Raw genomic sequence first — 14830 nt, forward strand, 5'->3', positions numbered from 1 at the left:
CTGAGGAGCACCAGGTCTTGCTTCAGCTTCCACTCTTGCTCTGCTATCAGCCAAGGAGCCTGGCTCTCACTCTGAACCAGGAGCTGATGCTTTCACAGAGGTGGGACAACATCCATATAAAAGATGCTCCAAGTTCCAACCTCCAAGCTAAATGCAATTATTATCACGTCCAACATAGGACAAGCCAGGGACAGGGACACATCTCCCTGAAAAGTAGCTGAGTAAAGGCTCCTGGTGCAGTTCCTAACTGCTGAGATCCCTAGGTATTCTAAGTACCTCTCAGCTCACACTGAATTCTGATCTAAGAACTCCTCCCATGGGAATCATATTCCCACATCTCCCTCCTCCTTCCCCCTGGAACCTCTGAATAGTTGCACATATGCAGAAGCTGAAACCTGACCCAGGTCCCTCTTAGAAGCTCAGTAACTACTCACACTGAATGTGCAGGGTCAGGCTGAGGGCAGAGCAGGTGCCCCTGTAACTCCCAGGAACCTGCAGGCCAAAGGAACAGGAGCCAAATTACAGAGTGAGGGGAGCTGGGCAGGGGCAGCAGCAGCCACACATGGGGCGTGAGGTGACTGACACCAAACCATGTTGCACCCCAAAGCAGAGTGTACATTTCTATGGGTTCCACTGGGTCTATAAAGGAATAAGGATTATCCTTGCAAGTTCTTTCAACGTTTTGCTACCTATCACTATTGGCAGAAGGAGAACATCCATGGGTTAACTACCATTGAGTTTCATCCTTGGTATTTGGCAATGTAGCAGGAAATAGTGCTGTAACAAAAGGGAGCTGTCATGAACCGACAGCATTGTTGGCTGTACCTGACCTTACCTGTAAGGCAGAAAAAAAGGAATTTTCCATGCTGTCAGTCCCTTAATGTGAGCACAAATATGTTATATAACACAGGAAGCCAAGAGGCACTACAAACTCAAACTAATTACATGAAACTTTACACACAAAGATGGAACTGCATGCTGTATGAGATGCAGAACAGAGAAAAGGCAAGGTGAAGGAAGATTCAGTGAAGCTCAGAACTCATTTTTGCTTCTTTTCTGGATATCTTTAAACATATATACAATATTAAAGCAACCATTATATACAATATTAATGCACCCCTGTTCTTACTATCAAAGCACTGGAAACAGTCTATATATTCTAGCAGTCTGTACTACGTCAGTGTGAAGCAGAGAATCTTAAATAAATGTTATGAAAAACAGACAGAAGTGCTATTGTTGCCTAGGCTGACTCAGGAAGGTTAACTTGATGGTATTTTCTTAGAAAAGCAATTTAACCTAATCTTCTTGTATTTTTTTTAAATTTTCACCATGTGTTCTGGTGTGCTTTAAAGTTCACCTTTTATTTGAAAATAACCCTCAATTCACTAAATGTCAAAACTTCTGTTTTGGCAGAAGTCACAGGTACCTCAGATTAACAAAAAGACTGAAGAATATTGGTACTTAATTATGGCTTAAAAATACCTGCCTGAAAAAGAAAAAAAAAAGTCAAATGTGATTGTTTGTTTTCAAGCAGGTGTTATTTCTCTGGAACATAAGCTGATATATAAATGATCCAAATTGTAACTATGAAAATATTCTGTAGCTTTTTCCCACAATATTGCAAAGTTAAGGAAAAAATAATTTTATTAACTTGGTTCATTTTTTTATATAAGAACATCCCAACAAACCCACCACTGGAAACCTAAAAGAATCACAATTACAGTCAAATGTAATAACTTTTTAATTATTGGATGATTCTATGAGTGTGAAGACTTCTCAGATCAGCCCATGTTACTTCTCACAGGCACATCAGAGTCAATATATCTGATAAATAAAACCCTGCACCAGCATGTAAAGGGCTGATTTCTGTTATTTGTACCATGTGAGATTTGGCAATTCCCACAGCTTTTCTACCTGTGAGAAGGGGGATTATGCCTTTTTCTGACTTAGAAACCCCTCTCAAATCCCTATAGGGCACTACAGAATCTCTGAAGTCCAAGTATTGTTACAGTGCCTGTGCTGGCAACAGGGGTTTGTTGAATGCTGTACTTTATTTTGGTTATGCAACATTAACAGGAATGGAAGTTGTCACCACATACTGATGGGAAACAATCTTTGAATGCAAACCTTGTTCAGCTCCCCAGATGATCAGATTTGACAGTGCTTCTCTGAAACCCGTGGAGGCATGCCAGGATATAGCCTTGTGTTTAATAAGTATCACATGTGTAATCTTTTAATGAAAGTATATATACATACATATCTATATAAAAGAATATTCTTTATTAGTAGTAAGTTATGTTTTGTGGTGGTAATACTGCATCTCTGTGTCAGCCTGTCACAGCACGTACCCCACATGGGTACGTCTCTATCTCCCTCCTGCCCAACTCCAGTTCCCACTGAGAAGAGCAGCAGAAGGCTGATTTGGAAACCATTAGATTAAACTATACTTCATACATGAAGAGCAGTAAGATATCTCTGGCTTGTAAAAAACATTATCAACTAGATACTTGAACATGTAGAAGACACGTGATGGGCACTACTCACCGGTGACTTATCGGACTGTGCTTGTCCTGGAAAACTGATCAAAAAGCAAAGACTGCCAAGACTCCCACGGCCTGAAATACTGTAATAACCAATGTACATGATTTACCTCAAAAGTCAGAGAAGCAAACACAAATACACATTAACAGACCACTCTTCTGTCTTTAGTACAACCAGAGTTTCCCTTCCAAAACCCAACAGCAGTGACCAGCCACGTGGCTCCCACCACTCAAGGCCAGAGACAGTCAAGAACATCATTAAAACCTGCAGTGAGTTTTAGGAGATTTTATTACCCTGATAAAAGATCTGTGGCCAAAGTTTCATTAAATGTTACATTTTCCAGAGTAATGCCAAGGTTTCCACCGTGTAACTAATGACCTTTTGTCCAGAGGGTTCTTAGTCTGAAAGAGCACTTTATCTGACCCTTCAGAATCTGCAGTAACACATGTATAAAGCTGCTATCTTCCCAAAGTTCTCGAGTTGAAACACCCTAATTCATGTCACTGGCTGCACGCTCAGCAACGAACTCTAATTGCAGCTACAGTAGAAGCCTGGGGAAGCTGCACAGAGCAGAAGTTACATTTACCCATCGTTCAAGTGCATTAAGCATAAAAAGCACTTTTGTCCCCATTCACCAGAGCCTGTGTGGGTTAAGGGGACTGCCCCTATGGCAGGAGCTGCTCACAGCCTCCTGCAGGAACACAGATGGGTACAAATCTCTGCAGAGCCTGGAGGTTTGGCAAGCACTGCCTCCTGCAGTGGGCTATGAGAACACAAACGCCTTGGCCACTACCTGAGTAAAAGACTCTCACTAATATTAATGAGAGACATTTCAACAACACTTAGGACCTCTCATTGTGAGGACAGTGTTTTCCAGAAACCCCTCCTCTGAGAAAGCTTCCTTTTAAGGAGTAATCTCAGCTATTTCTAAGTAATATCTGAACAAACCATTCATGATTTGTTTAGATTGTTCATGTAATCAACCTCTCTCATTAAAAGGTATCTTTTAGGGTTTAAGGTAATTTTTAGAATTTACCCACACTTAATGCAAAATCAAGAAGCCTATGCATGCACTTTTTGGCAATTACAGCACATCCCTGACCTCATTTGCAGATCTGGTATTTCTCTTTAAGAAGAGAAGACAAGACACAATGGCATAGACACTCACAGAAAAAGTCAGCAAGTGCACTAGAGTTCACATGTTCTATTCCAGTATTTGAAATTCACACTGAACAGGCAGAACTCACCAGCAAGTGGCTAACTGGGCTGTCTAGGACAAGGAGTTATTGTTACGGAACCAGTTTAAAGCTGCTATTTTAAAAAAATTAAAATTAAGAGTTCCAGTATTCATTAATTAAACTCAATATTTTTGTAAGACTTTGATTTTGTCTTTTGAGAACTTCAGAAAACGGTTGCACTCCTGGCACATTGCCCACATATATAGTACTTTTCCGTGTGTAAAATGAAAAGGGAAAAAAAAGGCTTAATTTTCTGTTCTAAGAAGGAAGTGCGGGATTGTACACTTAACAAGAAGTTGTGAGAGAGACTATTTATAGAGCCCTGACTACTATACACACTTCCCTAAAAAAATCCCTTTGGCAGGTTCCACTTTGACAAACAAACACCATGGAAAACTGATGCCTAGTTGTGAAGATCATTAAAGATTATTTGTCACTCTCATAAAATGGAGCTAACCCTCATTTCTTTCATCCAAATTCTACACAGAAGAACTAGATTATGTATAAACACCACACAAGTTACAAAAAGAAAAGCTGCTACTTGAGTTACTTTGCAATATTCCTTATACCAAGCAGTCGACTGGGGTGATCTGCAGCACTCAGCCAGTGCTCACTGAGCAGCCTCAGAGAGGTGGATTTCACTGCAGGGTGTGAGCAGTCCCCACAGACAGCAGAGCACAGAAAGCCTTTTGCTTTGTGTACTCTGCACAATGAAATGTGACACAGAACACCAGAGATGAAAATATTATATATTCTGCATAAGACTGAAGGCACGGCTTTCACTCTTCAGTTAAACACTTTTTAATTCTAGTAAGTCAGGGAGGAATTTAGCCCTTGGTATATTTTATGAAAATTCACACAGCTAACCTTACATTGATTCTTAATTGTGCACACTTAGCTATTTAACCATTTTATTTTGTATACAAGGTACTCTAAAAACCTCAGTGCTAATTATCAATTATTGAAGCTCCCCTGACCCAGTGGCAGGGAGCTGAGCATACGCAGATTCAGCCCGGGGTCACTTTTAGAGGGGCTGTTTCTCCATAAGAGTCACGTAGACCCCAGTAACTCAGAACTCTTTTTATTAAGTTTTCTTGGAAATGGTTAGACCTTAAGCCATTACACTGCAGAAAACTCATGCTTCATCAGTTTTGTGGATAAGGAATTTCATTCTGAAGCTATTAATCAGGCACTTTGCACAAAGTCATTCAGAAAAAGTGAAGGTGAACTTGTCCTTTTCCTATTAAAAATACGTAAGCACATCTCCCCTCTCCCAGCCCAGCTGCTCATCAGAGGATAACCACCTAAGCTCCTACCAGACACGGTCAGACTTTTACCCTGACCAGTGCGGGCTGCTCCTTTCACATGGAATCCCAAATTCAGGCATGTACATGAAAAAAACATGGCAGCTGTTACTAGAAAAGCAGTGTTGCCATAATATAAGGTAAAGTCTGCCTCAATACAGCTCAATGCAAGTATAATTGTAAAACAGTCTGGTATAACTGGGAAACAACTTCTGGAATCCTCATAGCCCAGAGCTTCCTTCTGAATTGAACAATGTTTTCTTAGGAAACAGACCTTCACAAATGGCACTATTGCTTCTGCATGACTTACCTTGTGTGTCAGAGGGGTTTGAGAGCTGAAGTAATTTAGAGACGTAGTTTGTCATTGCACATTTAAACAGTTAAAGAATGTGTATCAAGCAAAACAATATTTGAAAATCTAAAGCTATCCACAAAGCCAGTCTGCATCATTAAAATAGTCTATCAATTCACTGCACATGAGAAACAAATTATGAAGTCCTCCCTACACAAACAATAAGGCTTTGCAGGAGGGAAATCCCTGCTTTTCATGCTGCTCCCTCTATTCAAAGTCCAGCTATTTCTAATGGAAATTTTGTTTGCTATGGAGATTATGATTCAGCCTTCTTTTACAATCACCAGCACATCACCAGACTTACAGCAAGTGCATAGATTAGAAGAGGGTGTAAAGATCCCTTCTTAGTTTTTTTACCCAAGCATGCACATACTTTGAAAAGTATCCCATGAGCTAAGAGCAAGAGCAACTTCCAAGGCAAGGCTCCAAAGGCTCCCAGCCACGCCATGAAGCACACACGCTGCACCCCAGCTCTGGGCTGTCAGAAGACAAGGCACGCACTAATGAAATGCTGACAACACACGATGCACTGTCTGGGATGGGACACTGAGCTAGGGTGGACTCTAGTGACAGTGAAAGGAGCAGGCTTTACCTGCAGTACGAGCTGCTGCCAGGCGGTTGCCAGGGGCTGACCATTGCCAATGTTGCAAATGCTCATGCGGTCTGCGGGCTGATTGGCACGCTCCAGTTGCAAGGAGACATTGCGCCGCTCTTCCTCAAGCGCGCGGGTGAGCCGCTCGAAACGAGCTTCTTGCTCTTTAACAGACGCTAAAATGCTGGCAGCAGACCTGATATCATAGTCATCCATGACTGCTTTCAAATGCTTCCTGCCTGTTAACTGACCAGGGCAAATGGAAAGGGTTAGGTAAAGGGTGGGGAGGGCACGGGTCAGAGGTCAAAGATAAAAATGCATATCGTTAGTCACCTTGCTGAAATACTGATCACTCTAAGAAACAAACTGTAGTGCTCTTTGAAAAGCATCCTTCTTTCCATTTATTGATCTGATTTTAAATTAAAAGTAATTAATCTGAGACATCCCTGTTCAAAAAAAAAGAAAAAAAATATGCTCACCTTTCAGAGAGTTTGTATTTAATTCTTTTGATCTTTTTGCTAAAACTGCTCTGACAAGGGTTTTCATCCCTCTTGCAGAGCTAATTTCACTGTGCAAATAATAATGTACTTAAAAGGAATACATAAAAAAAATATGGCTGTAGAGGGAAAGAGGAACATTCTCACTACAGACACCTGGAATTTTTGTCTTTAACAGCATAAGTGAGAAGTTTAACATTTTTAAGGACAGAAACTTCATGGTAGAACAGTTGTGTCTATTTTTTCCACATCCCCCCCAAATTCAACAGACAGTAGCTGAAAACAGCTTTCATATTTAAATTATAGCAGCACACTGTAACATGGAAAACATTTTTAAATGCAGAGTGTGCAATTGCAGTTGAAATGCTTGATGATTTCAGTCAACGAAACAGTCTTTCATGCAGCCGTTTGCTAATAATGCAAATGAAAAAAGCAAACATCTTCCATGGAAAACACACAGGACTGCTTGTCTTTCAATGCAGAAAACAGAACTCAGAAATCAACTAGGTGGGTTAGAACTTCTGCCTTATGTCTTCCCTAGCAGGGTTATGAAACAAATCATTTAAAACCCTATCTTCACCTGTATGGTACATGCAGTAAAACTCCCCATTGATTCCACAGATCTGGAACCTGAACACCATTTAAAACGTTTTACTAGGAGTATGAAATCAGCAATATAATACAAACATAAATTATGGCCTCAACAGAATCCTTCATCAAAGTTAAACAAGTAACCCCTTTACTACTAAACTACTTAAAGCACCTCTGAGACAAGCAGAGGCAGAACTGTCTCAGGCTCCTGTACTTCAAGAACTGTTCATGTTCTGTGCTGAGACTTAAGTCCTGAGAAATTGTCCCTTCATTTGCTGCCAAAGATTCTTTGTTTTCCATCTATCAACAAGGATTTCCATGAGCACAAACAGCTCCATGCTTCCTGATGCTTTGCAATTCATCATTCAGTGCCTTTAGATGATGCACACTCTTGACTGATCCATTTTCCATGACTGTTACATTTATCAGGTGTCTCTCCTGTGCAGAATCTTTGGCAGCTCATAATGATGTGGTCATAACACTTTTATGTTCCCAAATAGGAGTATTAGTAGTGATTAAGCTGCATGTTAGTTTGTTGGGAACTTCTAAGCAGGCTCAAGGTCTCCTTGCTTTTGACAAATATGGCTGAAATCACGCAACAGGCCAAAAAGACATTGGGGCAGGAGTGACAGATCTGAATCCAGTGACATACACCCTGATTTCATGGGGAATAACCTGTCAGTAGCTCTGTGTTCATTGTTAACCCTTAGAGAGCTGCTGTTGAAAGGAATCAGAGTAATATAAAATCATGTTAGAACAATGTAAGCATTATAATGTATTAATCTCATAATGTTTACTTATAACCATGACTTGAGCCTTTCATGTTTGCAGGCCAGTAGGTAGAAGTGAGTTTTGTCATTTATGCATTGATTTAACTTCTATTGAAATTCTGAAAGAAAACCAAAAACCACCAAAGGGTTTTCCAGATGTCACAGACTAGTCAAAAGACAGAACAAACTGCCAACTTCTGAGACCTTCCAATAGATTATTACAAGTCTATAAAACCTTCAGAGAGTACATTGGTTTCTGCAAAGGAGAATCACAACCCTCTAAAAGGATTCATGAGAAGTCACAGGAAGACTCACCTGCTCTGTCTCAGCATGATTTAGCCCTGGCACAGTTAGACATGAACACAGCCAGACTTTCTGGACCTCAGCTGGCTTGTGTGCAGCCAAGTTCCACATTTCTGCTTTCGCGCTTCCCTGCTTTTGCACAGATGGAGACAGCTCTGTTTGTTGTCACTACTCCCAGGAGTTGCAGGCATGTTCACAGACTCCTTGGAGTGTGAAAGAGTGGGACTGCAAAGACCTGGGCACAAGTCAGATTTTGGAAGAAATATACCTGGGGTGGGGGTGACATTTCTAGCCATACATTCCTAAAGACAATCCCTGAGTTACTGATCATCACTGCCCTCATGCTAGAGCAGATCAACAGCCTGGCTGCCACAGACCAAACACCCGAGGGGATATTCCAGGCCCGAGAAGAGTCTGGATCAGTCAGGATTAACAAATGCAGACAGGCTCCTTCGAGGTGCTGCAGAGCAGGAATTCAGCTCTTCACAGGGGCCCAGCTTTCAGGAACTGTCTGCAGCTAAAACTGCTCTTTCTCACATGCAATCATGATTTAACACAAAAGTCATCTTTTGGGGGTCCCACAGGCTGGGTATGTCCGTGGACTGATTTCAAAAAGTAAATCCAGTAGGGATGTAGAAAGAAGATGACAAGATGTTATCTACAGTAACTAAATTTAAAACAAACAGGTTTCTTGTAGAACATATACTGCAAGTTTCTGTTCTAAGGAAAAGCATTAACAACAGTGCAAGAAAAATCAAGAAGCCTCTCTTCAGAAGCAGTTACAGCTTTAATAATAAAAATCAAGTTGATGACTGAGCTAGTATATAACTTTCAAGTCACATTTTGATAATGTGACAAAGATTCTGTTCAGAAAATCCTTAATGAGATATAAGCCCTTGACGCCACACATGAGAAAACCTAGAAAATTTGGGTTCTATAAATGGTACAAATCTTTAGAGAGATCTCCCTGCAGAAAGTATAGTGTTAACCTCATTATAACCATAAATACTATGCTTCTTTTCTCTTTGCAAAGAAAAACACAGGCAGAAAATAGACCGCATAAATTTTCAGATACACAATTAGTGACCACAAAAATCCTAATTGCTATGCAGAAACAGCAGTAGGACCAATAACTGCCTTTTAAGTATTGTTGGACAAAGACAGACTTCTGCATTTCAAATGTTTTATTAGCAGAGAAATACTTGCTTGCTGTTGATTGCACCCCTAATTATTAACCCAGGGTTTCAACAATCTACATTATCAGCAGTCTAGACTGGAGGAGAAAAATAAAAGTACTGACTCATGAGTCAGTTACTCAGGTTGCCACTTGCAATTTGCTACCATTCGTAAATAAATGAAAGTGCATTGAAAAGGGTATCAATAAATGAAAATATTAGACCCAGAGCAGCCAGGTAAAAATTATTCCTTAGGCTGCACTTCTAAACACAGCAAACAGTTGCCTACAGAGTATCAAAGGCTACGCTGACAGCAGCAAATCTCTCTCCCCTGCCTACGTGACTCTAAATGCAGTAGTGCTGCACTGGAGCCAGAGCAAAGTAAAGAGGAGGTGTTTATTCTGACTGTTCCACTAATGCATCAGAAGGCCCCTTCTAAGTCAATACAACCTGAGTGCTCACCCAGGATGAAAACCACCCCAGCGCAAAAGGCCAAAACAGGGGTCCTGCTCATTGCTAATACCCCAGCTCACACCCGAGTCTGAGGCTCTTGGAAACACTGCCAAGACTCCAAGGGTCACTTGGTGCTCCACAAAAAATGTGAGTCAACTCTGCATGCTAATTTTGCTATTATAGGATGTAACTGACAGTCAAGAGTTTTTGAAGAGCCCTTCAGATTAAGAGGGGTCAAGTTCTGTGAGATTTGGGCACCTAAATCCTTAACAGTCATGGAGAACCTCCAATCCCCTGCACTTCAAAGTCCTGTGTGCTCCTAAGGAGATGGAGTCTGTGAGTGAGCTGCCTTTGGAGAGCATGGTGTCCTCCCGCCAGTGGCACAACACGGCACAGGCTGCTCTCAGCTGCAGGGGAAGAGGCTCACAGGGATCTCTCTCATCCAGCAGTCTGAATGCTGAACTCAGCTGCCCCACTACTGCTCTAGCCAAGACCAGTCCAACTCTACTGCTGGCAAGAGATGTTCCTATGAGCATCAAGAAGCTCATTCATTGAGCTGCTCAGCTGGAGCAAAGATGAAGGCCTTTGAGTGTGCATGGAAACAGCAGCTTTGTGCTTCTCCAGGGAAGAAAACCAGCAGAATAAAAGCAAAAATGGGGCTTAAACAATCCATGGAACTGAAGCATAACATGTGCTAATGACATTCTCAGCCTCAAGTGCCATGAGAGATGAGTAGCATAACATGAGTGTTGCCCCCCATGCAACACCAGAAAGCATGCAGAGAAAACTGAGCCATACACACCTAGTGAGGTACTGAAGTCTGAGGGTTAGAGCTGCTGGGACATCACCCACTAAGAATTGAACAGGACAGACAAAGCAGGAGAGCAGCCTCAAGAACAATTAGCTACAAGAGAGAGGAAAGAAAGACAGAGTTAGTTAATAAGGTATTACAGCCCCTTCTATACATAGTCAGCTCCCAGGTTCTTCTCACTGTGTTGTAGAAATTATTTATTGCACTGTTTTCCTCCTAACTTGTAGTAAAATAAATAATATTCAGAGAAGCCAATCCTGAGACTCCTAATGGAAAAAAAAACCACCCTGATTAATCTAATTTGCTATCAGTGATCAATAGTTGCATTTTCCTGTGAGATTTACAGTTAATGTTCTAAATCAGGGAAAACTCTAGACTGGAAGGAGGATGATGGAATGCTGTAAAGCTGGATGTTGTAGCCAGGCAATTTAAAACACAGAAACTTTACAGACTGCTCTCAGAAAGGAGAGCTGTCATTTGGGCATACAACTTTAGGCCCCTGTCAGATATACAAGCTCCAAATGGCTCAAGATCATTTCACAGATACCTGTTAGAGAGGGGACATTCATTTCTAAAACATGCACACAACACAATAGCTTGCAATTCTCCCTGTCTGTATGTGTACCTAGCTGATCCTGTATGAAACCAAAACAAAAGAAGCTTTTGGGATATCAGATCATCTGTGTAGCTCAGTAAATCCCTGATTTATTTAGTTTTAAAACATCTATCACAGAAACTTCTCTGGGTCAGCAGCTGCCAATTTAGTCCCTGTTTTTGCTGGAGAATGTACAGAACAGAACCCATCTGAAGGTGAAGGCATGGTTCTGTGAGGCAGCACTGCCAGTCTTAAGCTACTACCACATCAAAAATGCTGCAACCACATGGCACAAAATACAGAGCCAGTACAAACTCACCCTGCTGGTTCAGATGTTTTAGAACATTTTCAGAGAGGAATGTTGCCCTGGCAGATTTTTTTGCTTGACCAGGTACTGTCTGCCTTCCTGAAGCCAGCATAAACACAATTTCTTGTGTTTCAGCCAAATTACCAGAAATATGATCCTTTCTTTGCATGGATCCAACCTCAAAGGGCACAGAACCATCATGCCAGAAATCTAGTTTTTTCTTAAACTAACAGAAGAAAATTTTATGCTCAAAACTTATATAGCTCTAACAAAACTGTGCATAGATATGCCCAAAGATGAAAGTCAGGAGGAGAGTGAGAGAAAGACTAACTCTCAAGTAAATGATCAGAGAGAGTAAAGGAAACATAACTGAGTTTCTAGAGATAAAAGAATAACACTTTGGACATATATGTACACAAAATATATGTAACACATTCCAAATAAACTGCTTCTCAGACCTTGTGCTGAAATCTATCTTGAGCCTGGGTCCTCTCGCTGCTGTGGTTGACTGAGTTCTAATTTGACCCTTACGTGACAACCTCCACCAATGAATAGCAATGAGGAATTCACAAAGAAAGCTATTTCAATATAGTTCTCTGGTAGGCACAGACAGACACGCTGTGCTGGTGTCAAAAGAAACAACAAAAAAGCTGGTCAGGGTCTTTGTGTTCCTTTGGACAGAGGCAGTCTGTGAAACAAGGTTTAAACCAGGGAATGAACGAGAGCAGAGGAAATGGCAACAGGAGAACTCCTTGAGAAGGAACTCTACATCTTAAGGACATTGCAATGAATGCTGCAGCTCCCCACTTCCATTACTGCAGAAAAAAAATGTCAACATGAAATATTTGAGCTTTTACATTAGTAAGAATTTTCATTTGATCATTCAGCAGGAATAATTCTGTATAAATAAATCCTGCAAATAAATTTGCAGAATATCATACTACGAACGGGGTTAAGCAACATCAACAAAAGCATCCAAACATGTGCTTGTAAAGGTTCTGTAGCTCCAAGACTTAAATCACTAGAGAACTGGCTCTGGTCAATAGCACCACAGCATCTCCAATCTTATCAAAATGGTTCCCAGTCCATTAAAAAAAAATTTAATTAGCCTTTCAGTTAAAAGCACTGAAATCATACTGTAGTACCTCAGAAAAGATCCAGATCTCAGCAAAAATAAACCCCAACATTTTCTTATATCTAATTCAATCTCTATATATTAATCACTGCATATTTAAATTACACCAGTCTTCTTTCTATAGCTTCCCTTTGATAAAGATTCCTCAATTCAGCACTTTGCTACTAGAGTTTTCGTTCCAAAATTTCATGCAGTGTTTTCAGGGCTTGCTGATACAGTGTGTCTACATAGCTTTAATTACACTCTTTCCCCAGTAAGGTAAATTTCAACTGCTGTATTCTTCCAAATGGAAAAGAAAATAAATTATGAAAATACAGAACATCTTTCTCACAACTGCATATATAAAATAGCATAAATAATTCAGTTTAATGCTCTACAATTGAAACTGAAATATTTTTACAAGGGCAATTTTTAAAGTAAATGCTTTAGCCTATGGTTACTTTTACGCGATGTAAAAAAATCTACTTCTTCCTAAAATTTGTGATTTATAGACCAAAACAGCAGAGAGCACCTTTCTGAAGCAGAGCTTGCTCTCTGGGACCTAAGGACTTGTCTACACTGAATTAAGCTGAACTCCTCCATCACAGCACTCATTATGCCACTCTTCCTTCAGAGATCAGTGTTTGTGTTAATTAAGCATAAAACAGCACAGCAAAATGGCAGGGTATTACTTCACACCTACTAAGTGTCCACACTAAGGTTTAATGGGGTATGTGATAGTCTATAAATTCACACCGTGCACTGTAAATTCTCTGTGTAAACAAACACTCCCCAAATATTTCCAAACTTGTGTCTAGGTGGAATATTTTTGGTAATAATCTTATAAATGCCAAAAGACTGAACAAGGCAGAGATGGTTTCTCATGGAAAAAAATCAGACTATTTTGATTACTTCAGCAATTCTATTTGTTTAACACTATACCTCATAATAATCAGACCCATGTTTACATATTGCCAAAACCTTTTTATATTTGCCTTTGTAGCTTTTGTTTTTCTATAGAAATAAAATGCAACTGGAAAGTCAAAGCTAGAATGAACAAGATCATACTTTGCAATCTCTCTTGGAATAAGAATAGCAAATTTGCTGCATCTCAAGGCTCTGACACCTTTCCTTCTGCCTTGGAACTTGCCAGACATGATTGCTACCAGCCTGATTAGTTCATAGGCCGATCACTTTAACACCCCAGAACACATGTCCTTGCATACTAAAGCTGCTGCGTGCCATCGATTTTTCAAAGGTCTCCCCCACTGAAATCAATAAGCAGCTCTGCTTAAAAATGGATTGCACTTTGTGGTCCCTTTCTGAGTTGTGGATATTCAGGCTTCCAAGTATTCTCACAGTTGCCTTTAGCAGCAGCTCCATGTGCCCCACTTCCTCTGACCCCAATCTGATCTACCCCACATCAGCAGACCCTTCAGCCACTGATCACTCCGAGCAGAAACAGCAGACAATCCCACCACAACTATTTCACTGCAATGTCTTCCCAGCAGCAAAGGAAAACCCCTCCACCAGCCTGTGTGACTGTTAAATAGCATCAGGCCTTCAATTAACCATGGAGGCTGTAACATTTTCAACAGAAATGACTTCCTTACTCTAGAGCCTCCCTTGCAAGCAGAGCCACCCAAAATCAATACATCTTTTCTTAGAACAGGGCTATTTCAATGAGAAGGAGAAAAAGATAAAGATCAAAAGCAGCACAGTTCCTAACTCCAGTCTGTCCTTCTTTCCCATGTATTTTAAAGCTTGGCTTCATTCATATCCAATCCAATCTGGCTGCAAATAAGCCAAACACATAAAGACACCGTTAAAGCCTCATGCAATTACTTCCAGAGAACACTTACAAGATTTCACTTAACAATATACAAGAATCCTCATTTTTCTTGTCTCTCAGATGTTTAGAGTTTTGGCAAAAGGGCTTCCATTTTAAGAGAAAGACTACTGCCAGGAATGGGACTGAAACCGGCGCTGTGTGGGGAACTACAGCAGAGCACAGCCCTGTGTTTTGGAGCACTAAATCTCTACAAAATGCAGGAACAAGAGTCAGTGGGGCCAGCAGCAGCTCCCAAAGCCAGGCCAGTTTGTCACAGGTGAAACAGAGTTGAGGCTGGAAAATCCTGCAGAAGCTCAGAATAACTCTTTCATAAAAGATACTACTGTGCTACCATC

General features: G+C 40.7%; 1 protein-coding gene across 5 annotated transcripts in view; it reads right to left on the reverse strand.

Moving 5' to 3' along the window:
* The window catches only part of ARVCF (ARVCF delta catenin family member), a 249190-nt gene that overhangs the window by 146574 nt on the left and 87786 nt on the right, over nt 1-14830 (reverse strand). For 4 of the 5 annotated variants that reach the window (XM_038151904.1, XM_038151906.1, XM_038151908.1 and 1 more), the window contains 2 exons: nt 10619-10720; nt 6028-6273 (listed from right to left, as the gene is read on the reverse strand). The exons of the other annotated variant lie outside the window; for it this stretch is intronic. In XM_038151904.1, coding sequence (XP_038007832.1) covers nt 6028-6243 — 216 coding nt within the window. In that variant the 5' untranslated portion in view covers nt 6244-6273; nt 10619-10720. The remainder of the gene's footprint in view (nt 1-6027; nt 6274-10618; nt 10721-14830) is intronic. 5 annotated transcript variants of the gene reach the window in all.

Source organism: Motacilla alba, chromosome 15, assembly GCF_015832195.1.
Source record: "Motacilla alba alba isolate MOTALB_02 chromosome 15, Motacilla_alba_V1.0_pri, whole genome shotgun sequence".
In the NCBI taxonomy this organism is placed as follows: Eukaryota; Metazoa; Chordata; class Aves; order Passeriformes; family Motacillidae; genus Motacilla; species Motacilla alba.